General features: G+C 40.1%; 1 protein-coding gene across 1 annotated transcript in view; it reads right to left on the bottom strand.

The window, feature by feature from the left end:
* The window catches only part of HECW1 (HECT, C2 and WW domain containing E3 ubiquitin protein ligase 1), a 334,425-nt gene that overhangs the window by 249,958 nt on the left and 60,872 nt on the right, over positions 1-23,595 (bottom strand). Inside the window, exons 2-3 of the mRNA XM_014574083.4 lie at positions 16,975-17,201; positions 1,730-1,787 (exon numbers count right to left, since the gene is read on the bottom strand). Coding sequence (XP_014429569.1) covers positions 1,730-1,756 — 27 coding nt within the window. The 5' untranslated portion in view covers positions 1,757-1,787; positions 16,975-17,201. The remainder of the gene's footprint in view (positions 1-1,729; positions 1,788-16,974; positions 17,202-23,595) is intronic.

Consider the following 23,595-nt stretch of genomic DNA (forward strand, 5'->3'; position numbering starts at 1 on the left):
TTTCACTCAGCCGCATTTGCATTCCTCTCTCGAAAGAGGAATGCAGTGCAGACATATCCTTAGGAGGCAGTGAAAAATGCAGTTGTGCAATCTAGTTCTCTGTTTTCAGAGTCACTTTCTGGGAAAAGTTTCAGGGTCACTTTCTTCTGCTCAGGTGAAGTTTATTGTTTTAAAATTCTTATAAATGTACCCAAATATTAAACAACAATCATACATTACTCTTGTTTCTTTTAGTAATGAAAGAATCTCTTTCATGTGATTCTTTCCATTTGAAAACAAAAAGTCAATTTCAGCTCCTAAAACTAATTGTATCTTCCTGCTTTGTCTGTATTACAAACAATGAAGGAGCTTATAGTCAGTAGTAGCTTCCAGAAAACATATAATTACAATTCATGTTCTCAATAGTACTACATAACACCTACTCTTTTACATATATTTCCTGGTTTGTGGCCTATTTCATGTATCTGCAAGTACTTGAGTGCACTGGAAGTGTGCTGCTGAATACATCCAGTGGTACACTTATTTGCTGCACTACTTAACATTCCTGAAACATGCAGTGCCAGAAGGCTTCAGTTTTGGTGGGCAGAGTTTTCATAAACTAGAATCTTCAAGAACTGCTTGTTACAGAATATAATATTGTTCTTTCCATCACTGAGCAATGACTTTTGTGTTGTGTGCACATTATACAGTGCATACATCTACATTAATTTTAAAATACAAGAAGAAATCCCATTATTATATTTACATCTAAAGGGAATTCAAATCACGAGTACTGTACAATATTTACATAAAGATATCAGTCATTAAATGGCTGCTTATATTGTCTCAGCAATTATAGCAGTGTCTAATTTGCACAGAGAACAAGTAACAAATATCCCCTAGCAAGATAATTAATTAATTTCTAAGGCCTTTATTGACTACCATATATTGAAAAAGCCAAAGAATAGGGAACAGGTACCCATGAAACTGGAAGAAAATGTCTTGGTTAATATAAGGTAATATTTTGTATTTTCTAGGAATTCAGATTATTCTGTGAATTCAGCAGCAAAGAAAAATTTAAAGGTAACACATTGCAGAAGACTGTGCTTATTTCATTGCTGGAAATAATACTAGCAAAGCATTCACACACATTCTGGCTCTGTTTAGGAATGTACAACACTTAAGGAAATCCAAGCTCTTCAAAAAGGTATATAATACAACAACAGCATGTTACTGCATGCTCAGCATCTCATAGATTCAGCGGCTAGTGCCAGTCATGTACTTTTGCATTTGACACCCTGTATATACTGTGATGACGGATACATGTGTTTTAATGAATTTTAATCCCTTTCAAGTTAAAATGTGCAAATTTCAGGAAAAATGCCCCATCGCTGTGGGTGGTTGATGCATTCTATGTTTTGTCTAAGAATGAATGTGAGCAACTGCTATGTTACAGTTGGCTGCTGCTCCCAGGACTTCCTTGTGATCATCTTGTATTGGTTATCATGGCATGATTGAATAAAATAAATATACCTGTGCAGTGCTTGTTATAAAAGAACATTATATTAAATGAAGCTTTGCTAGGATTAGCTGTAAAAAGGATCTCAAATTACCTAAGCTACATCTGTTTGATCTTTGTACCTGGGGCAGCTGCAACTAGCTCTCAGCTATGGTGCATTCCATTATGAATGGCAGTGAATTTATAATGGAATGGTATGGATGGTTTTTATAATCAGAAAAACACACTGACCTTAACACTACACAGGTGGAGCAGCATAATGACCCGGCAATTGTAAGCGCATCAATTCCTGGGGAAAAGTTCAATGAGATTAACTCAGCATGTATCCCAAAACCAACATAAGTGACAAAATACATTGTGTTTTCTACCAAAATATATCTTTCCTATGCCAAAATTTTATTTATTATTTACATTTTTAGTACTGAGTAATTCTTAAATATGTTAACTGCGTACATTCTTTTCTATCAAGAGATGTCAAAATACAGCAGATGTGGATGCTACAGCAATGAATTATGCGTTTAAAATTATTTTAATTAAGTATAATGAACTTTTCAGACAGTTGAAAATTAAGCATCAGATTTCATCTAGACTTGAAAGGAAATTAAACAAAAACATCTTGCTAAGATATGATAAACACCAACTAGTACTTGCTCTTTAGAAATTCTATAAAGAAGATGCTCAGATTGAAAGAATTTCGATAGGCAATAGTCAACCAGATTTCCATTTAAGCCACCCATATATTTGTGGAGCTACAAAGGAAGTTAATTTCAGCGTCCTGTACTTGCATTGACTTAGTATCAAACACAATTAAAAGGCACAAAAAACACAACTGCATTCCGATTACACGTTGTCCAATATCAAGGTAGAGAATGATGATAAGGAACCACTACTTTTCCTGTAAACTATAACCGACTATTCAACCAACTTATATCTTAGGAAAAATTTAGCGACAAATAACCATGAACTACTAAACTTGTAAAGCATTATTAAATCATAATATGGGACAAATCTAGCTGTCCGCACTCAAGCAAAATTTCTAAATTGCACAATATGCCCCAATAAAATGAATATAATTTTCAAGATCCTACAGTACAAGAAAATTAGTAACATTTTAATTAACACTTAGTCATGGCCACCACATTTTTATAGCTTTGTTTTATTACTGTGGAAGAATGAAGACACAAAAATGGTAATAATCTCCCATAACTCTTTAATCTGTGCATCTCTTGCATCTGTCACCCTAAAATTCACACTTATTCCTATTTTTCCCCAGGGGGCTCAAGAATGACTCAACGTTTGCAAGTTTCCATAGGCAGACAAATTCCATAACAACATAAACAAAAGCGCCTTGGCACACACCGAAAGTACTACCATAAAAATGTTAATTCAGCATATGACAAAAATGAACAAGAGAAGGAAAACAAATGAAAAAAGCTAAGAATTCAGCAGGAAACAAGTTTTCAGACATCCTTAATTATAAAATAATTCCATTTGATTATATTTCACTTATGTTAGAAAACTAGCTGCCAAAAATATATGACAACAAATGCAACAGGAAAAAAATAAAAAGAACAGATTCTGCCCTGTCTTCTGCTCACTCTTCTCAAATGCCCCTCATTGGCAGGCTGTAACTGGATATCCCTGCAAATCCTTGGATATCCACTGTGTATCTGTGGATGTTGGTATGGATATCTTCAGCTCATTTTCATAGATATGGATAAAAATTTTGAATCCATGCAGGGCTGTAGATGTATCTCAATTTAATCCCAACTTTTCCTACATTCCAATACAATTTTTGTGTATTCTCTCTTTTATTGAGAAAATTATTTACAATGGAAATGAAGTAGGATGACTCCACTATGGTTAGAGATCAATATATTTATCCTCAAAGGAGTGAATCTCATAGTATTTTAAGTTTCCTGCATTAATAATTTTTGTGGCTCTCATTTTGTGTCTTTATCATCCACTGCATCCCAGATTTGGTACTGGCATTTGATTCGTCTTTCTCCTCCCCCCCCCCCCCCCTTTGTCTTTTATTTCTAGTTTGGACATTTTCAGGGTTAGGACAGTGTTTTCTTATTTGCCTCTACAACATCTAATATATTTGGGGCGCACAACTCCAATATAAATAATTCAAGATAATATTACTGCAGGCCTAGATTGTGACATTACAATCTTGCCTATAAGAAGTGTGATGCTCTGGGGCAGCCTGTTTGGGAGAGATCCACAATGCTCTGAGGAAACAGAAAACTACATTAGGTCTATTCTTAGACCAGTGTACGCTTCCTGAAATGTCAGCATAACTTCACCGCCAGGCATATTAGATGGGGGAGAATCCACTCTGCCGCCTCCTTGTTCCCTTCCACTTACTTGTGTGAGGAGGTTGTAGCCCCTCTGTGGATCCTGCTACTCCTGTAGCACTGAAAGCACTGGTGCAAGACAGTAAAGGGATGGGGACTATGCTTTTACCAACTTCTAACAGCATGTAGGATGAACCACAACCTGGCCCTTAAATGATGTACCCCTGATAAGAACCAATCCTGCAAAATTGGAGCTAAACATACATGGCACTGTGTAGGACTGGGCCCCTCGTGTTGATTGGAGCAGCTGAGTGGCAACAGTGTTTTCCCACACAGAAAAATCACTAAATTTCTGTTGTCTTTGGTGAAGGTTAAAAAGAAAGCAAACACTGTTCTCTGTCAATCAGATTTTGAGAAATCTTATGTGAAATAGAAACAATCCATATTCTCAACCCACATTCCACCTCGTGAGTTGTGCTGGCTATATTCCTAGCTGGAATTAGACCTTAGATTGCTGTGACCCAAGTCAGAGCCAATGTGGGGGTGGAGCTGGACAAAGAATCCAGGATGCATAGACAGCTCCCTGACACCCCCATCTCCTGACTGTGCTGCACAGATCTTGGCCGCAGCAGATAATCTGACCTTGAGGTCTTAAACTTAATCAGCTCTCTCTTTCCCTGCCCCTCAAATTGCCTCTGAGCCAAGTGAATACATGACTCTAATGCTGAAAGGGAAAGAAGCCTTTACCAGTCAAACTGATATATGGTGTGTCCGACGCTACAGGGTGTGTGCAAACTACTGCAATTGGTATGCCATGATATGCATTACTTTGCTCTTGCTGAGATACAATAAATTCTCATGCCCAAAACATTTAGCCTGTCAGATTTTGTGTGGAAAGAAAAATTTCTTACATTTTCATAGCTATTTTTTTGTATTACTAGCTCCCTCCACACTACTCCCAAGGATGATGTGCTACAGAGTTCCATACCACCGGCCCATCTCATTCTGCATTCTATATGAAAGTTTACAGGCTCATTTACTCTTCAGAAGAGATGACATGAATCTAACTATCCTAAGGCTTTAGCAGTGCTACTGCAACAGCATGTGGAGGGAAAATAGCTTCTCAGGCTGGATCTACACTAGAGGATGAGTTAGAATTAAGAGACGCAACTTCAGCTACATTAACTGCGTAGCTTAAGTTGAAGTATCTTGACTCAAATTTTGGTGCTATCCACCAAAAATTGAGGGAACACACTCTCCCTTCAACTTCCCTTACTCCTCATGGAAGCAAGACTACCAGCACTGATGCTTCCATCAGTTCAAATTAGTGTGTCTTCACTATACCTGCTAATTCGAATCCTGGAAAATTGACTGCGGCTGCTTTGATCTTATCTGTTGTAAAGACAAGGCCTCAAATATCTAGACCTTCAAAGGGATGAATTTGGGCTAAATAAGACTGGATTCACTGACATTTTGAGTTTTCCAAGACAGATTCTTCCTCTTACCCCTAATTCACCATTACCCCAGTACAGTCTCCCTGCTAGTTCTCCTAAAATGATTGTTGTATTCCTTCCATTTCTGGGCCTGTGATTCCTGCCAAGCAAGGTAGCTTAGGTAACTTATTGGATGACCAGAAGGCACCACCCATTCACACCCACTGTATTGCTCTGCCTTTAACACACCAATGACGCTGAGTCCCCTCTGATTGTGGAGTCAGGAAGGATCCTGCCTTACTTACACTCTCAGCCTCTTCAGGATTGAGGTTATATGTTCTCTTTTCACTCATTTTCTGATCAGCTGGGAGAAGGGGAGGCAGATCAAACTGGTCAGTCATTTTAAAATGAGAAAATGGTAACCAGGGCTATCAATAATAGTATATTTTTACAAAATGAAAACAGATGCTGTCTTATGTCCTAAAGTGGTAGGATAACTTGCTGTCTGCTACTACTGAATACAAAACTCTCACCAGCCAGCCCCTATATAGTACACACTCCCCAAGAGGATATTACAGTCATATTCTCTTCTGATCTAAGTCAGGGGTTGGGCACCAGTGCTTAAGAGTTTGTATCTGCATTGTTAATTCATATTTATCATTTGTTTAATATGATTACCTTGTCTAATTTAATTTTATCATGTGGAAATCTATTAGACCAGTGTCTGGGTCAAGGTTAGACGGTAGTTAGAATTTTTCCTTCCAACCAGCCCCATTAGTATCCTCCATGGCACCATGAGCACAGATGTTTATTTGATGAGGTTCACCCCTGTTCCCACCACTTGCTCCTTTTGTGGCATGAGGGAGACTCTGGCGCACGTTTACCTCGAGTGTGCCAGGTTACAGCCCCTCTTTTGGCTCCTCCAGAACCTCTTGAGGTTCTGGCTGCACTTCTCCCCTCACCTATTAACTTATGTGCACCCCATCTGAGGCCCCACAAAGTTGCAAGACCTCTTCATCAACCTCCTCCTGGCTATGGCCCACCTGGCAATTTACAAGACCAGGGAACAGAGGTTGGCTCAAGGAGAGGTCTGAGATCGTGGGGCCTATTTCTGCTCCTGTATCCATTCACGCATCTGGGCAGAGTTCCAGGGGGTGGCATCTACTGGCTCTCTCAAGGCCTTTGAGGAGCAGTGGGTGCTGTCCAGGACTCTCTGCTCAGTGTCCCTATCCAGTTCCCTTGTTTTAGCCCTTTGACCTCCATACTCCATACCTGTTTTCTCTTTATTTGTCCCCTGGAATCAGTTGGAGTTTAGGGCTCTTTGGATCCTCCCTGTAGGCTGGGGAATGGTCCTTTAAATATGGGCTGGCTTATGCCCACCCACCTCCCAGATCCCAATAGGAGCACCATTGGTACTTTTACCAGGAAGGAACGTGAGAGTGCTTGTGTATCGGAATAATACAAAAAAAGCACTCAGCCAAAGTTGGAGGCAGGACCCAGGAGAACCAAAGTCTATCCATCAAACTCATAAGAAGAGTGGTACCAGAGGAGATAACCAGATAGAATAGAGGCATTATGTAGGGAAAATAATTTATTTACACTAATGCCCCTTTAAAGTGCTCTGGCAATGTAGGAAGACCTTAATGGGGGCATAATTATCATTCAGAGTGATGTAACTGGTCTGTCTCATAAACTAACCTACATATTTTTGTTGCTGCTAAGATTCTGCTTCATCCTGCACAAAAGGAGGTTACTCACCTTTATCAGTAACTGACATTTTTCAAGATGAGTGTCCCTGTGGGTGCTCCACAGCAGCTGTCAATCCGTCCCAGTTCCACAGACCAGATTCTTCACAGTAGTACCGGGGGTGGCGGGCACATATGCACAGTCAGCAGGGCATGCAAGCACCATGCAGTGCAACTGTGCATGAGCAGCCACACTTCCCTCAGTTCCTTCTCTACCCAGAAACCGGCTCACAGAAAAAGAGGTCTCCAAAGTAGTGGGGAGAAGGGAGGGTAATGAAGCACCCACCCGGATGCTCATATTGAAGAACGTAAGTTACTGCTCCTCTTCTTCTTTGAGAGACTTCCCTGTGCGTGCTCCACCGCAGGTGACTTCAAAGCAATGTGTCCTAAGGAGGCAGGGATGTCGGATCTGGCAGGTAAACTGTAGATAAGACCGCGTTGGTAACCCTTGTTGAGAAGGGAAGTCCATGAGAAAGTGCATTGTGCTTCGCAAACGTTTGGTCAGAAGCCCATGTGGCTATAGCGCATATGTCTCTGAGAGGGATCTTGGGCTACGTCTAGACTGCATCCCTCTGTCGACAGAGAGTCATAGATTAGGCACATCAAAATTGCTAATGAAGCAGGCATTTAAATATCCCATGCTTCATTAGCATAAACATGGCTGCCGCTTTTTTCAACATAGAGCTTTTTTGAAGAAGAAAAAAAAAAGAGTCAGATCCTAGTCTAGACTGCTGGTTTTTTTTGAAAAAGCTCCATGTCAGAAAAAAGCAGTGGCCATGTTTATGCTAATGAAGCACGGGATATTGAAATCCCTGCTTCATTAGCAATTTCAACGTGCCTAATCTACATCTCTCTGTCGACAGAGGGATGCAGTCTAGACACGCCCTTGCAGAGGTAAGCTACAGATATAGTCATGACCCTGGTAGAATGGGCTTGAATGGAGGTAGGTGGTATAATCTGGTTGTGCTGGTAGCATCGGGCTATGCAGTCAGATATCCGGTGAGATAGTCTTTGGAAGGATATCTCTTGTCCTTTTTCACATTCTGCTATGGATATGAAGAATACGGGCAAAGTTCTAAAAGGCCTCGTTCTGTGAATATAAAATGAGAGAGCCCTGTGAACTTCTAGTGTATGCATCCTTGCTTCAAAGGTATTGGCATAAGATTTGCAGAAAAATACAGGCAAGTGAATAGTCTGGTTTATGTGGAATGAGGAGTGCACTTTGGGGAGGAACAGGGGGTGGGGACATAGCATTACTTTATCCTTAGAAAAGGTGATGTATGGAGGATCTGCCATCAGGGCAGTCATATGGTGGATGTAATTGCCACTAAAAATGCCATTTCATAGAGAGGTGGAGAAGTGTGCAAGTGGCCATCAGTTCAAATGGAGGGTTGGTGAGGGCTTTTAAACCAAATGGAGGTCCCATGGCTTCTTTTGCAGAGTTACATCAGGATATAGTGACTGGAGGCCCTTCATAAAGTGCTTTGTCATCAGATGAGGGAAGATTGGGTTATCAACTATTTTTGTATGGAATGTGTTTATAGAACCTAGGTGCACCCTGATAGAGCTAATAGAAAGGTTAGACTGATTTAAGTGAAGGAGGTAGTCAAGGATGACAGGTAATGGGGCAGTCTCAGGACAGATATTACGAGGGAGGAATATGTTTTATGTGTTGAGGCTGCACAACTGTACATTGCATACTTGGTCAGAGCACTGTAATTCTATGCCTGAGAGCCATCCAGGTACCAAGGCTTTAGATGGAGCCTAAGGAATCATGGGTGTTGCATCTGTAGGCCTGGATGGAGTATCAGCCTGGAGTTGCATGGCAAGGAGATTGGTGGGAACAATACCATTCTGCTAAGGAAAGGGAACCAGGGCTGCCTGGGCCAGGCTATTAAAATAAATTTGGCCTTGTCCCTCAATGTTTTGAGCACTGTGAAGAGGAGGAGGGGAATAGGAAGGAAGGTGTAGAAGGGATGACGGCTCCATTTGATGGTCAGAGAGTCCTCCAAAGAACTGCACAGGAGCAGTATAGCAGGCATTTTTTGTTGGCACTTGTGGCAAAAAAGTCTATCGGGGGTGTCCTCAATGTACGAAGATCTCGTCTAGTATCCCCTGGTCTATCTGCCACTCCTGCTGTTGAGGTAGTGATCTTCTCAATGTGTCAGCCGTGGTGTTCAATGTGCCCGGTAGGTAACATGCACTGACAGTGATGCCATGGGAGAGGCACCAATTCCACAAAGTAATAGCCTCTATACAGAGGGCATAGGAGCGGGTGCCCCATATTTCTTGTAAAACATGCAGGTGACATTATTGGTGTATATCTTGACATGCTTGTGGGCTATCACCGGAAGGAAATGTTGGCAAGCTAGTCTTATGGCTCTTAGTTCCTGTACGTTTATATGGAGGGTCCTTTCTTTCAGTGTCCAGAGGCCCTGTGTCATAGAGTTTCCCATGTGCTCCCCCCAAACCGTGAGGGAGGCATCTGTTGTGATGACAATGGAGGGCTCTGGTGTTTGGAATGGGATTCCTATGCATAGGTTCTGTGTCTTTGTCCACCATAATAGTGCATTTTTCACTATGGGTGGAATGGAGAGAGCCCTGGTGAGAGAATGGTAGTTTGGCCTGTAGACTGAACTGAGCCAACCATAGAGGCACCTCATGGATAGATGTGCATTGGGGACCACTGGGTTACATGCTGCCATGTGGCCAAACAACTGAATGTAATCACGTGCCATGACCTGAAACATTACACATAGCTTTTGAACTAGGTCTCTGATCTTCTTGAACCTTTCAATGGGCAAGGAAGCTATTGCCACTGTTGCATCAAGCTGTGCCCCTATGAACTGTATGAAATGTGAACACTGTCTTTGTTTCATTTATTAGTAGTCCCAAGGAATGGAAGCAAGTCATGACTGTATGACTATCATGATGGGACTGTGCCTCTGATCTGGGCTTCATCAGACTGTCGTCAAGAGAGGGAAAAATGATGATGTTGTTTCCTTAGGTAGGCAGTGACTACTGCGAGCATCTTGGAGAAGATCCTCAGTGCCGGGGAGAGTCCAAAGGCAAAACAGTGTATTGATAGTGGTGAGTGCCTAGAACAAAGAGGAGAAAGCGCCTATGAGCAGGATGAATGTGAACATGAAAATAAGCATCCTTGTAAGTCGAGAAATGAAAACCAGTCACCCAGCTTCAGAGCAGGAATAATGGTGGTCAGCTTTACCATCTTGAACTTTTGCCTTTTTGTGAATCTGCAGAGTGCTCTAACGTCTACAATGGGACACTATCCACCGTTCTTCTTCTGACTTAGGAAGTAGAGTGTGTAGAATCCATTCCCCTCATACCTCTGTGGTACTGCTTCTATTGTAGGATTTCATCATGTGAGTGGTACCTGAAGAGAGATGGGTAGGTGGATGGGGAAGGAGGAATGGAGATAAAGGGGATAGTATATCTTGTACAGATTGATTGCAGCACCCATTTGTCAGATGTTATGTCCTGCCATGTGGTGTAAAAGGCAGAAGTTGATGACTGAAGGTTTAGACAGAGAGTAGTGACTCTGGAGCAGTGGAAGATATTTTCAGTCCCTCGACTGAGGCCTTAAATTTGCTTATTTTGTAGAGGTGGCTGGGTTGCAGCACTGGTTTGGTTATGTCTGTGCTGTTGCCTGCCCCAACCACATTGTTGCCAAGACTGGTGGTCCTGTCTCTCTTGATGGTAATTATATGAGGGATATCTGAGTCTTGGGTATGGTTGGTACCTAAATTGTTACCTTCTGGTTGCAGGTGTATGAATATTCAGGGAGCACAGAGTCGCCTTTGAATCCTTCATGGAATGGGGATTTGTTTTTGTTGAGAAGAGCTTCTCACCCTTGAACTGGAGACCCTCCACTGTGGACTGCATTTCCCTGGGAAATTTTGCAGAATTAAACCAAGAGGCTGTCCTCATGACAACCACCATGGCTGTTGACTGAGTGGCTGTATCAGTGGCATTGAGGGCAGCTTATAAGGCTGTACACAAAATCACATGGTCTTCAACAATCACTGCCTTTAATTGTTGTTTCTTTGTCTCAGGAATATTATCAATAAATGTATTAAATTTTGAATAAGTGTTGAAGTCATACTTGCTGAGCAATGCAGCGAAACTGGCGACTCTAAACTGTAGGGTGGATGAGGTATAGATCTTTCTACCAAAGAAATCTAGCCGCTTGCTGTCCCTGTTAGCAGGGTGGATTGTGGCTGACATTGTTTTCTTCTTCGGTGCGCAGCTTTGACTACCAAAGAATTAGGTAGTGGCTCGGTGAAAAGAAACTCAGACCCCTTCAGGGGATTGCAGTATTTCTTATCAGCCCTTTTGAAAGTGGGTGGTATGATTGCAGGGGTCTGCCAAATCGTTTTTGCAGGGCCCATGATAGCAGGATTTATGGGGAGTGTGATCTTTGCTGAAGGGGTAGCCTGTAGGATGTTGGTAAGCTCATGCTGGATCTCAGACTTTCTCCACGGCAATATTCAAATCTGCTGCTGCTCTTTTATAAAGGTCCTGGAAAGATGTAAAGTTGTCGGCCACCACTGGAGTTTGTGGCCCTGCTTCGTCTGGAGAGGATGATGAGTTGGTGTCAGGAGATGTAGCTGGTCCTGATTCACAGGTTTGCTGATGTGTTGCATCCTCCTGAAGCCTCTGAGGAGATGGAGACTGGGGTGGAGGGGTGATGTGCTGAGTGAAGTAGTCTTAGTGCTGATGAGTCTGCCTTTGGTTTCTTTGGTCCCACAATGGGCCCTGAACTTCTCAAGGAAGGCATGTTCTGGCCTCTATCCTCAGTGAGGGTTTTTAGTGCACACTGTTTAGCGATGCTGAGACATGGAGCAGTCTCAACTCTCAGTGCTGATTTCTCAGTTATGCACCACTTGGGCGACTGTGATTTCTGAGCTTCAGGGGGTAGCCGCATTAGTCTGTACAGGTTAAACTTAAAAAACAACAAATGGTCTGGTAGCACTTTATAGACTAACAAAACATGTAGATGGTATCATGAGCTTTCGTGGGCACAACCCACTTCTTCAGATGACTGGAGTTTTATGAGGTGATTTATGAAGAGAGGCGATGCATTCTTGGCAAATTTTTTCCCTTTGTCAGATTTCTGTTTTTCAGGCTATTGAGTACCCGATTGGAGGCAGGGTGCTGGGCTTTTTAAAGTATCTTATGGTGGAGATCTCTGTCCCTTTATGAACACACCTTAAGCTTAGCACAATGGTGGCAATTCTTCTGCACATGACTCTTGCCTAGGCATTTAACATGCTTGGAGTGTCTGTCGGAGACAGAAATTGCATCATTTCGGGTAGAACAGCATTTAAATCTTGGTGATCCAAGCATTTCTGTCCGAACAGGGCAAAACTGGAGCAATGGGGGGAAACAAATTGGATACCAGTTTTTTATTTTTTAGGGGTTTTTTTTTGGAGAGGGGGAACAAACCTGGATGAGACCAATGAAAGGAAGCACGAGAAAAGGGTGAAAATGAACTACTTATCTACATAGAACAATGCTGAGTGAAGAGCTCTGTCTTAAACAGGGGATGGTAAGAAGGAAATAAGGGGAGGGTGGCTGCACATGCGCGGCTGCGCCATGTGGTGCTCGTGCACCCAGCTTGTTGTGCAGGCACAGTCACCCCAGGCACTGCTGTGAAGAATCCAGTCTGTGACACTGGGACACACGAACACCCGCTGTGGAACACCCACAGGGATGTCTCTCAAGGAAGAATAAGAAGATTTACCACACACTTATAAATAGGAATGCCTCTGAGCATCAGAAAGATCTTTCTAAACATTAATAAAGGAAGCCTTATTTCAAACTCCAAGTAGATACATATTACTATACCTATTTTACAGAGATTAGGGGGCCTACAGTTTAAAAAATGTCCACAAAATCATGATGTTCAACTTAAGAGACTTGGGACTTGATTTACAGAAATGTCTGAAGTTACAAACAACTTCAGTTGACCCTTTAATCTGTGGGTCTTTAGATTGGAAGGATCCTTTGGGCTGCAACTAGATTTTTGTTCTGTGTTTATTCACCATACACACCAATAATTCTCAATAAAAACTAAAATAATAGCAATATGAAATATTATACATATAGGAAACGGCTTAATTAAAATTGCTGTGAGAATCTACATTCCTAGGAGGGTTTTTTTATTTGCCTGATTTTCATTTTGAATTTAATGTGTGCATTTAATTCTAGAGAAAGGAACCAGAGTGACAGCCCTGGAAACAAAAGTCCTATGCATAGCCACAAAAAAATTATAAGAACGGCAGCATAAGCTGCCCCACACTGCTTTACCAGTGTGTCTCAGTGCTGATGTAGACAGACAACGCAGACCACATTTGAGCTTGTTAGGGTAGCTAAGTGTACAAGGACTGGGACTTCAAATGATATAAATTATCATAACACAGTTGATTTAAATGGGGAAATCACCAGCTAAATAGTTATCTTTGGTCCCGCTTCAAAAAAAGGCTGACAATGAGTTCTAGGTGTGATTTTTCTTGTGATGGAGACATTTGATTACTAGAAAAGGGAAACAACATCTTTTAATACAGACCACCGACTACTCCTGAAATAAGAGGGATCTGAATTGTGATCAGCCTATATCTACCAGTCTAGACTCATTTTGGGCATTAAGGGGTAATTCATCAGTGAGGAAAATTTCATTGCTACCTCATGTAGACACATGCCAGATGGTCATCTAGATGGATGTAGATGCTAGAAGTGGTGCAGTTTTCCCATATCATGTAATGTTTAAACATTACTAGGCATCCCATGTGAAAAAAATCAAATAAAAATCACAAAAATTGCCATAAATTTAGAAAACCATAATTTAATTTTGACCAAAATTGGAAGAAACCTACTCAATATAATTGATAATGCAACTATATACTTTATACTGGTTAGGAAAATTTGGGACCTACTTAGCCCTAGCTGTTACGTTATATTTTATTCATTTATGCGGATAAGACCCTTCCTCCTAACTGTAAAAAATGTTTTCAGTGTTTTAAGATGCTCTGGCAGACTTTACGAACAGTATCCAATCACTCCAGCCACTCATAGGCTTACATTACCAAGGGGAAAAAAATGTAGGATACATTTCTGTTCTGGGAAATCTATGTACAGATTTCCCAACTACTCATGGATTACACAGCATCAAAAAAGAGATGATGACAAGTATATGGCATTTAATGCCTTTGGAAAAGTTATTCAAATTGAGTTTCAATTTGCTCAGGTGAATTATGCTACATGGGGTTGTATGAATGTAGCAAAAACCTAACTTCTGGAGGAGGCTAGAAAAACTTCATTATCAGGTAGCTGAGCACATTATCAGGTAGTCATCACCAGGTTATAGATGCTGTAAGTGGTACAATTCTTCAAAATCCCATAATCAATGCATAAAAGTTATTGAGTATTGTGACAGGGCTTAGCTCCCATCCACAGCAAGGCTAGCGAAAGTGCTCAGTTGTGCTTTACACCTGAGGAGGTAATTAACTGGCTCCCAACCAGGGGGAGGGTGGAATTAAACTGGTAGACTATAAAGGCTCAATTGTAAATTACTTGTTACCAGAATGAATATGTACCAAAACAAATAATGCAGTCTAAGTTAACAGAACAAGCTGTACACATTAAGCAAAGAATGCTAATTAAACTTCCATAGCCATCTCTCCAAAATAGAATTGATGTTGGCATCTCCCATCTTGAAATGCCATAAAAGCTGGATATTGTATTTAATTTCTGAGTGTCTGGGCAAGCTAATCCTTGTCAGAGCAGCAAGTGCAGATGAGGGCAATGAATAAAAGACTTTGACTAATAGAGTGTATGACAGTGATATAGTAAACTATTATGGTATCTTGTATTAGAGCAGAATGTTAGACTTCAAACAGGAAAAGATTCAAGATAGACAACTTTATTTAGCACTGCCTAAACGCCATTATTTCTCTCTGACTGCAGCGAGCCACTAAAGCAGGAAGCTTGTGCCTGCAAAGCAGTCCGCTTCAGGTATAATAAATTACTGCTGAATTTCTCTCCAGCTTGCAATCTCCTCAACTTATCTGATGAACTGTGGCACAAGAACATCCAACTATCTATTAGCAGCACAAAGACCATGTTACACCACTTGTTAATGCTATGATTGGTATCTGCAGCCTACAAGTTTACATTTATTGTTTACCGGGGGAGAGAGGAGCAGGGGCTTTTAATCAGTAGAGATAAAATGCAAACAAGCTCCTGTCCAAATTTGCTATAACTAGGTTTTTTCCTCATTCCTAAAACATTCAGAATGCTTCCTGTTTGTACAAAATTGCTCCCTTACATTTCCAATGCCCGACGGTCGTGATACTTAACTACTTCACTGCTGACTAGCGGACAGGACCTAACATTCTTACTATTTCAATGGAAACACTGTGTCCCATTTTGAGTAAAAAAAGCCTTTAAATGGTCATTCACATTCTACTTCTGAACAATGTCCTGTTACTGGTTGGTATAGACCAGGAAGAATAAACCAGGGAAAGAACTGCAACTGTTCAAATCAGTTTCTTCCTATTCTGTTCCTGGGGCAGTGCAGGTAAATACTCCCTGTTATCCAAGAATAATCATAAGCTAGCCTTTGGTCTCTAACACTGATAAATACAAGTTTTTGTTCATTTCATTTAAAAATGACATTCACTAAATTAATCATCCAGTTACACAATACTTATCTATTTACACATTTTATTGTTTCTTTCGACTCTGACGCACTCATATTTCACGTCATACCAATACTATTTTAGACTAGCACAACTACTAGTAGATTCCATTTTATACACAAGCTTTATGTGTTTGGTTATTTGTAAATTGATGGAATGTCAATACATATTTTAATCGAAAAAACCTCTGGTGTACTCATTTGTGTGTTAAACGACTGATTAAAGAATTTAGTATTCAAGCCGATGCCAAAATCTCCTCACAGCAGAACAGCCAAACACCACAGTAGAATAATACACTCTTAGAAAAAAACCTGCTTCCCAGAAACACAGTTCTCCTTTACTTGTTTTAAAAACAGGCAGGAACTAATCCCCTTTTAATCATGTTATTACCTAGACAAGATAGTTTGCAGGTTTTGTTTTATTCTTAAATTCTTCCTACATTTACAGTACACAGAGAAACAAAATCCATAGGCAAGTAAGACATTCTAATTTGCAACATGTAATTATATAGCAAATCAAGGTATTTAAATATCCCACTACAAATAATTAGAAACTAGTGCAACTGTAACTAGGTTCACTGCAGACAAAGTGCATTTCCTTTTAAAGGGATAGTGCCAAATGCCAAGTTTTAAACTCTTTATTGTGGAGACTCTATAGCAGGTGTATGAAATAAATGTTCACAAGTGCCACATTAGTCCTTTTCAGGTGCTTAGAGTTTCATGCTTTCAAAAAAGTGTGAAGAATTTGTTTAGAAAATAAATAAAATGCAATATGCCATTGTCATAATTACATTCAGCATTTTCCAGCAGTTAGTATAAAGTGGAATCTGAACTACTAAAGTTTTCCAAAATAAGAATTAACTGTGGTAGCTGTGAGACATCTGTTGTCAAATATTGACTTTTTAATGAAAAAAACTAAAACAAGTAAAAAATTGTTCAAACATTCAAAAGTTCAATGAAATTGTTTTCCAGCTTTTTCAACTATCATATAAAATGTTCATATTTAAAAAAAATCTAGCTTTAGAAAAGTATCTTTATTTGAAATAACCAAAAGAGTGAGAATTTTCTGCAAATATTTCAGAGGGACCAAAAAAAAATCGTTTTTCAGAATCTTCCATGGAATTTTCTCACCTTCTTTCTCTGATTTCCCTGACCCCTTTTTTATCCTCTTCCCCTTATCCTTTATTTTATTTTATTTATTTTACATTTTGCCATAATACACTATTTCTACTTATCAAGTATGAAGTGACACCTTTGATTATCTCTACTCATGACATACCTTAGGTAAGTTTGCCACCTGTCCAGGTTTTCCAACGATTGTCCCTTTTTTGAGGTAGTGGTCCTGGGAAAACTGTAAGGTGCTCAGTACACTCTGCAAGCTGTCCAGTTTTATTGGCTCAGGATCATCCCAGATGTCCTGGATTTTTGTACCTCAGAGGTGGCAACCCTAACCTCAGGCCTCACCTGACAGGAACCGGGTTTAATTTTCCTCTCATGGATTGGTAACTGGTTAAAAGATAGGAAACAAAGGGTAGGAATAAATGATCAGTTTTCAGAATGGAGAGAGGTAAAAAAGTGGTGTCTCCTAGGGATCTGTTCTAGAGCTATGCAATGTATTAATCTGTAAAAAGGATAAACAGTGAAGTGGTAAAATTTGTAGACAATACAAAATTACTCAAGATAGTTAAGTCCAAAGCTGTAAAGTGTTACAAAGGAATCTCATTAAACTTGGCAACAAAATGGCAAATCAAATTCATTGATGATAAATGCAAAGTAATGCACTTTGGAAAACAATCTCAACTATACATACAAAATGATAGGATTTAAATTAGCTATTGACAAGCCCAAAAAGAGAACTTAGAGTCACTGTGTTCTCTGAAAACATGCACTCTGTGCAACAGAAGAAGAAAAAAAAAGAACACCTAACGATGTTAGGAAGCATTAGGAAAGGGATAGATAATAAAACAAAATATAATTAATACCATTATACCAAGATATGCCATACCCATACCTTGAATACTGCATGCAGTTCTGGTTGCCCATCTCAAAAAAATATTAGAACTGGAATGCTAAAGAGAAGGGCATAAAAAATAATGCGGGATATAGAATAGCTTCCATATAAGGAGAGATTTAAAAGATTTGGATTTTTAAAGCTTGGAAAAGAGATGACTAAGAAGGAATATCATAGAGTATATAAATCCTGAATGGTGTGGATAAAGTGAACATGGAAGTGTTATTTACTGCTTCTCATAACACAAATACCAGGGGTCAACCAATGAAATTCATAGGCTAACACTTTAATACAAAAAAAAGGAAATATTTTTTTCATGCTATGCGCCATCAACCTGCAGAACTCATTGCCAGAGGATGTTGTGAAGACCAGAAGTGTAACAGGGTTAAAAAATAACTAGATAAGTTCAAAGAAGATTGATCCATCAATAATAATTAGCCAAGATGGTCAGGGATGCAATCCTGTGCTTTGAGCATCTCTAGCCTCCAAGTGCTCAAAGCTTGGATTGAACAACAAAAAATGGATCACTTGATGATTATACTGTTAACTCCCTCTGAAGCCTTGGCATTAGCCACTGTTGAATGATAGGATACAGGGCTAGATGGACAATTGACATGACCCAGTATGGACATTCTTATGTTCCTAGATAGGGAAACAAGAAGACTTTTTATAAATACATTAGAAGCAAGAGGAAGACCAAGGACAGAGTAGGCCCACTGGTCAGTAAGGAGGGAGAAATAGTAACAGGAAACCTGGAAATGGCAGAGATGCTTAATGACTTTTTTGTGTTGGTCTTCACCGAGAAGTCTGAAGGAATGCCTAACATAGTGAATGCTAGTGAGAAGGGGGGAGGTTTAGAAGATTCAATAAGAAAAGAACAAGTTAAAAATCACCTAGAAAAGTTAAATGCCTGCAAGTCACCAGGGCCTGATGAAATGCATCCTAGAATACTCAAGGAGCTGATAGAGGAGGTATCTGAGCCTCTAGCTATCATCTTTGGAAAATCATGAGAGACAGGAGAGATTCCAGAAGACTGGAAAAGGGCAAATACAGTGCCCATTTATAAAAATGGAAATAAGAACAACCCAGGAAACTACAAACCAGTTAGTTTAACTTCTGTGCCAGGGAAGATAATGGAGCAAGTAATTAAGGAACTCATCTGTAAACACTTGGAAGGTGGCAAGGTGATAGGGAACAGCCAGCATGGATTTGTAAAGAACAAATCATGTCAAACCAATCTGATAGCTTTCTTTGATAGGACAACGAGTCTTGTGAACAAGGGAGAAGCAGTGGATGTGGTATACCTAGACTTTAGTAAGGCGTTTGATATGGTCTCGCATTATATTCTTATAAAAAAACTAGGCAAATACAACTTAGATGGGGCTACTATAAAGTGGGTGCATAACTGGCTGGATAACCGTACTCAGAGAGTAGTTATTAATGGTTCACAATCCTGCTGGAAAGGTATAACAAGTGGGGTTCCGCAGGAGTCTGTTTTGGGACCGGCTCTGTTCAATATCTTCATCAACAATTTAGATATTGACATAGAAAGTACGCTTATTAAGTTTGCAGATGATATCAATCTGGCAGGGGTTGCGATTAATCTGGAGGATAGGGTAATAATTCAAAATGATCTGGACAAATTGGAGAAATGGTCTGAGGTAAACAGGATGAAGTTTAATAAAGACAAATGCAAAGTGTCCACTTAGGAAGGAACAATCAGTTTCACACATACAGAATAGGAAGCGACTGTCTAGGATGGAGTATGGAAGAAAGGGATCTAGGGGTTATAGTGAACCATAAGCTGAATATGAATCAGCAGTGTGATGCTGATGTAAAAAAAGCTAACGTGATTCTGGGATGCATTAACAGCTGTGTTGTGAGCAAGACACGAGAAGTCATTCTTCCGCTCTACTCTGCACTAGTTAGGCCTCAGTTGGGCTACGTCTACACCGGCATGATTTTCCGGAAATGCTTTTAACGGAAAAGTTTTCCGTTAAAAGCATTTTCGGAAAAGCATGTCTAGATTGGCAGGACGCTTTTCCGCAAAAGCATTTTTTGCGGAAAAGCGCCCGTGGCCAATCTAGACGCGCTTTTCCGCAAAAAAGCCCCGATCGCCATTTTCGCGATCGGGGCTTTTTTGCGGAAAACAAATCTCTGCTGTCTACACTGGCCCTTTTGCGCAAAAGTTTTTCGGAAAAATACTTTTGCTCAAACAGGAGCAGCATAGTATTTCCGCAAAAGCACTGACAATCTTACATGAGATCGTCAGTGCTTTTGCAGAAATTCAAGTGGCCAGTGTAGACAGCTGGCAAGTTTTTCTGCAAAAGCAGATGATTTTGTGGAAAAACTTGCCAGTCTAGACACAGCCTTGGAGTATTGTGTCCAGTTGTGGGCACCGCATTTCAAGAAAGATGTGGAGAAATTGGAGAGGGTCCAGAGAAGAGCAACGAGAATGATTAAAGGTCTAGAGAACATGACCCATGAAGGAAGGCTGAAAGAATTGGGTTTATTTAGTTTAGAAAAGAGAAGACTGAGGAGGGACATGATAGCAGTTTTCAGGTATCTAAAAGGGTGTCATAAGGAGGAGGGAGAAAACTTGCTCATCTTGGCCTCTGGGGATAGAAGAAGAAGCAATGGGCTTAAACTGCAGCAAGGGAGGTTTAGGTTGGACATTAGGAAAAAGTTCCTAACTGTCAGGGTAGTCAAACACTGGAATAAACTGCCCAGGGAGGTTGTGGAATCTCCATCTGTGTAGATATTTAAGAGTAGGTTAGATAAATGTCTATCAGTATTTGGTCCTGCCATGAGGGCAGGGGACTGGACTCGATGACCTCTCAAGGTCCCTTCCAGTCCTAGTATTCTATGATTCTGTGATTCTATGTTTGTTCTTATTTCCATTGTAATGTTCAATAGTTACAAATGGAGACCAGAATCTTCTTGCCAGCTTTTTGCAAGAGATACTGAAAAGTTTCCCTCTTGCTCTGCACTTCCTACTATATCTGGGCTTACCAATCGCGGATCTCCAAAGTGATATATTTGGCTCCTTGTCTCCGGTCACATCATTTGTCCGTCTTACATTAGGAGACACCGTTTCACAACTCTTTCCTGAACTCCACCCCAAATAGTGATATTTTACCACTTTGTGATGTATCCTATCTCACAGAACTTACCTGCCTCTCTCAAACCTGCCTGGCAGCACTTGGACCATCTCTGTAGCTACATTAACAGTAGCATTTGTCAAATGCCTATGCTTTTAGTCCTCAGTGACTATGTGGCACTCTCAATCCTGGCACCTATTTTCCCAATCACCCTTTGATTCTGCTCCTACCTATGGTCTCTGAGGGAGAGGTAGTACCCAGCGTGCATTTTATTCTAATGGTTCTCATTTAAATGGACTGCTGCCATAACACATACTCTAAGATCTAGAATAAACCCCTGTGATGAATAAACCCCTGTGATGAGCTTATTCAACCTCAAACACCACTCAGCAACCAAAAGCAATTGTGTCAAAAGAAGATGAAAGTCACATGTTGGGAGAGATGAATGCTCTTTTTTCCCCTGGCAAAGTGAAAAGTTTAAACAGCTCACAAATGTTTCTGAACAGAGTCATTGAACAACTGGAACTATGAAAAATTATCATACTGGTTATGATGAATTACTCCTCCAGAATGCTGACAAATACAGTAAAGCATAGAGAAGAGGCTTTGCCAGGAACAAGTGAAGAAGTAACAGAGACGGGTGAGTGGCAAAATTAGATCCCTTATTTGCGAAAAAATCCAACAAAGGATTCAGGGAACACAATGCTGGTCAGCCTGGCCTCACTGGAAATGGCTATAGGTAAGATTCTGGACACTTTGACCAAGAACACAATGTACTTTTTTGCAAGACTTTTTGTTGTGTGCAATGAAAGGAAAGTCAGTATGCTATTGATAGCCAAAACAGCTGTGAAATTAATCAGTTGGAGTTCTTTGGGGTATATAAGTGAATTGGAAGATGGAAATAAAAAAGTGTAAATTCGGTGTTTGTGGTTTAGATTTGCTTATAATGTTGCCCTGTTCAAAAGATTGATTTACTCAGAACAGTGGGCCAAACTCTGCTTTCTCTGATAAATTTGGCCCCCGCCCCTATGAATGTCAAACTCATCCAGTAAGAATAAGTGGAAGGATTCACTGTGCAAAGGAGGGGCCTAGATTCCTGAATGGTAGCATTGACTGAGACAATGAGAGAGGGACCAAAAATTACCCTTTCAAGGAAAATCAACTCTTCAGGGTGGAGATAAGTAACTGACCTGCTTGCTGTAGGTTGTAAAGAAATAGTATGGATGGCTGCAGTATTTAGGAAACAGTTAGGATCATGCAGACGAACAACATAGCAAATGCATTCAAAACCATTTGAAAATGATGATGGCTCAATTTCATCATTCCTCTTACAGCAGTTTCATGACACCTTAAGTGCTTGATCTGTTCAGTGATAAACTTTATAAATTGCTGCAAGCCCTCTGAACACATGACTCCCAATAAATCAAATGGGAGTTTTGTTGTTCACAATAGCAAAAATTGGGTTCAGCGGGTAGCCGAGTTAATCTCTAGCAGGAAAAAATTAAAAAACAACAAATAGTTAGTTTAAAGACTAACAGAACATATAGATAGTAATGAAGAAGTAGCCGTGTTAGTCTGATCTTGCAAAAACAAAAGGAAAAACTATGTAGCACTTTAAAGACTAACAAAATGGTTTAATAGACCTATTAAACTAAGCTCATCACCTATTAAACCATCTTGTTAGTCTTTAAAGTAAAACATATAGATGGTATCATGAGCTTTCGTGGGCATAGCCCACTTCTTTAGGGCAAAGATAAAATCACACGGTGAAATCCTGTCTCTCTTGAAGTCAATGGGAGTTTTGCCACTGACTTAAAAATCAGACCAAGATTTCAACCACAGAGATTGCAGTGCAAAGAGCATAAAAGTCATTAAAAAATAAGCTACAAAGAGACTGGGATCACGAAACTGCAAACACTGAACTCAATGGGTGCATTTCTTTTGATTTCAATGGGATCATTCCCTTATCTAAAACACTCATGACCTCTGAAAGCCAGCTGTTTTTGTAACATCAATACAGGAAATGTTGCAGGAAAAGTCAACAACAACCAAAACCTACCAGAGTTTGGCAGACAGAAGTTACTACGGTAGATTAGTCCCTCTGCCATGTACATTGGCCAAACCACTCTCTACGCAATAGAATACATAGACACAAATGAGACATTAAGAAATGGTAACATACAAAAATCAGAGGGAGAACACTTTAAGATCCCTGGACACACAGTTTCAGACTTGAAAGTTGCCATCCTCAAGCAAAAAGCCTTCAGAAACAGACTGCAACTTGAAACTGCTGAGCTGGAATTCATATGCAAATTTGACACCATGAGAATAGGTCTGAATAGTGACTAGTTCTCATTACAGTAAGTAATTTTCCTGTTTAGGTATTCTCACCTTCTTATCCACATCCACGCTGACTAAATTAGGTCTGAGGTAATACTCCCATCTCTGTACCCCTACTATCTGTTTCTTTCTTTTTCACTTCATGCATCTGACAAAATGAGTTGTCACTCACGAAAGCTTATGCCATAGTAAAATTGTTAATTTTTAAGGAACCACCAGGCTCCTTGTTTTTAGTTGTTGAGCTAGATGAAGAAACCATTGAGTCTGACTGTGCCCTATGTTATGCAGGGGGTTAGAGCAGATTATCGTAATAGTAACTTCTTGGACTTAAAATGTAAAAAAATTCAGAAAAATCTAAATGTTTGTAAGGCAGCAGATATGCTAAGAAGGAGTTACTATAAAGATTACAGAGGGAGAAAGTTTTCCAGTTAAAACACACTATTAGGAG

This window comes from Pelodiscus sinensis, chromosome 2 (genome assembly GCF_052426305.1).
Source record: "Pelodiscus sinensis isolate ZL-2025 chromosome 2, ASM5242630v1, whole genome shotgun sequence".
NCBI classification, from domain to species: Eukaryota; Metazoa; Chordata; order Testudines; family Trionychidae; genus Pelodiscus; species Pelodiscus sinensis.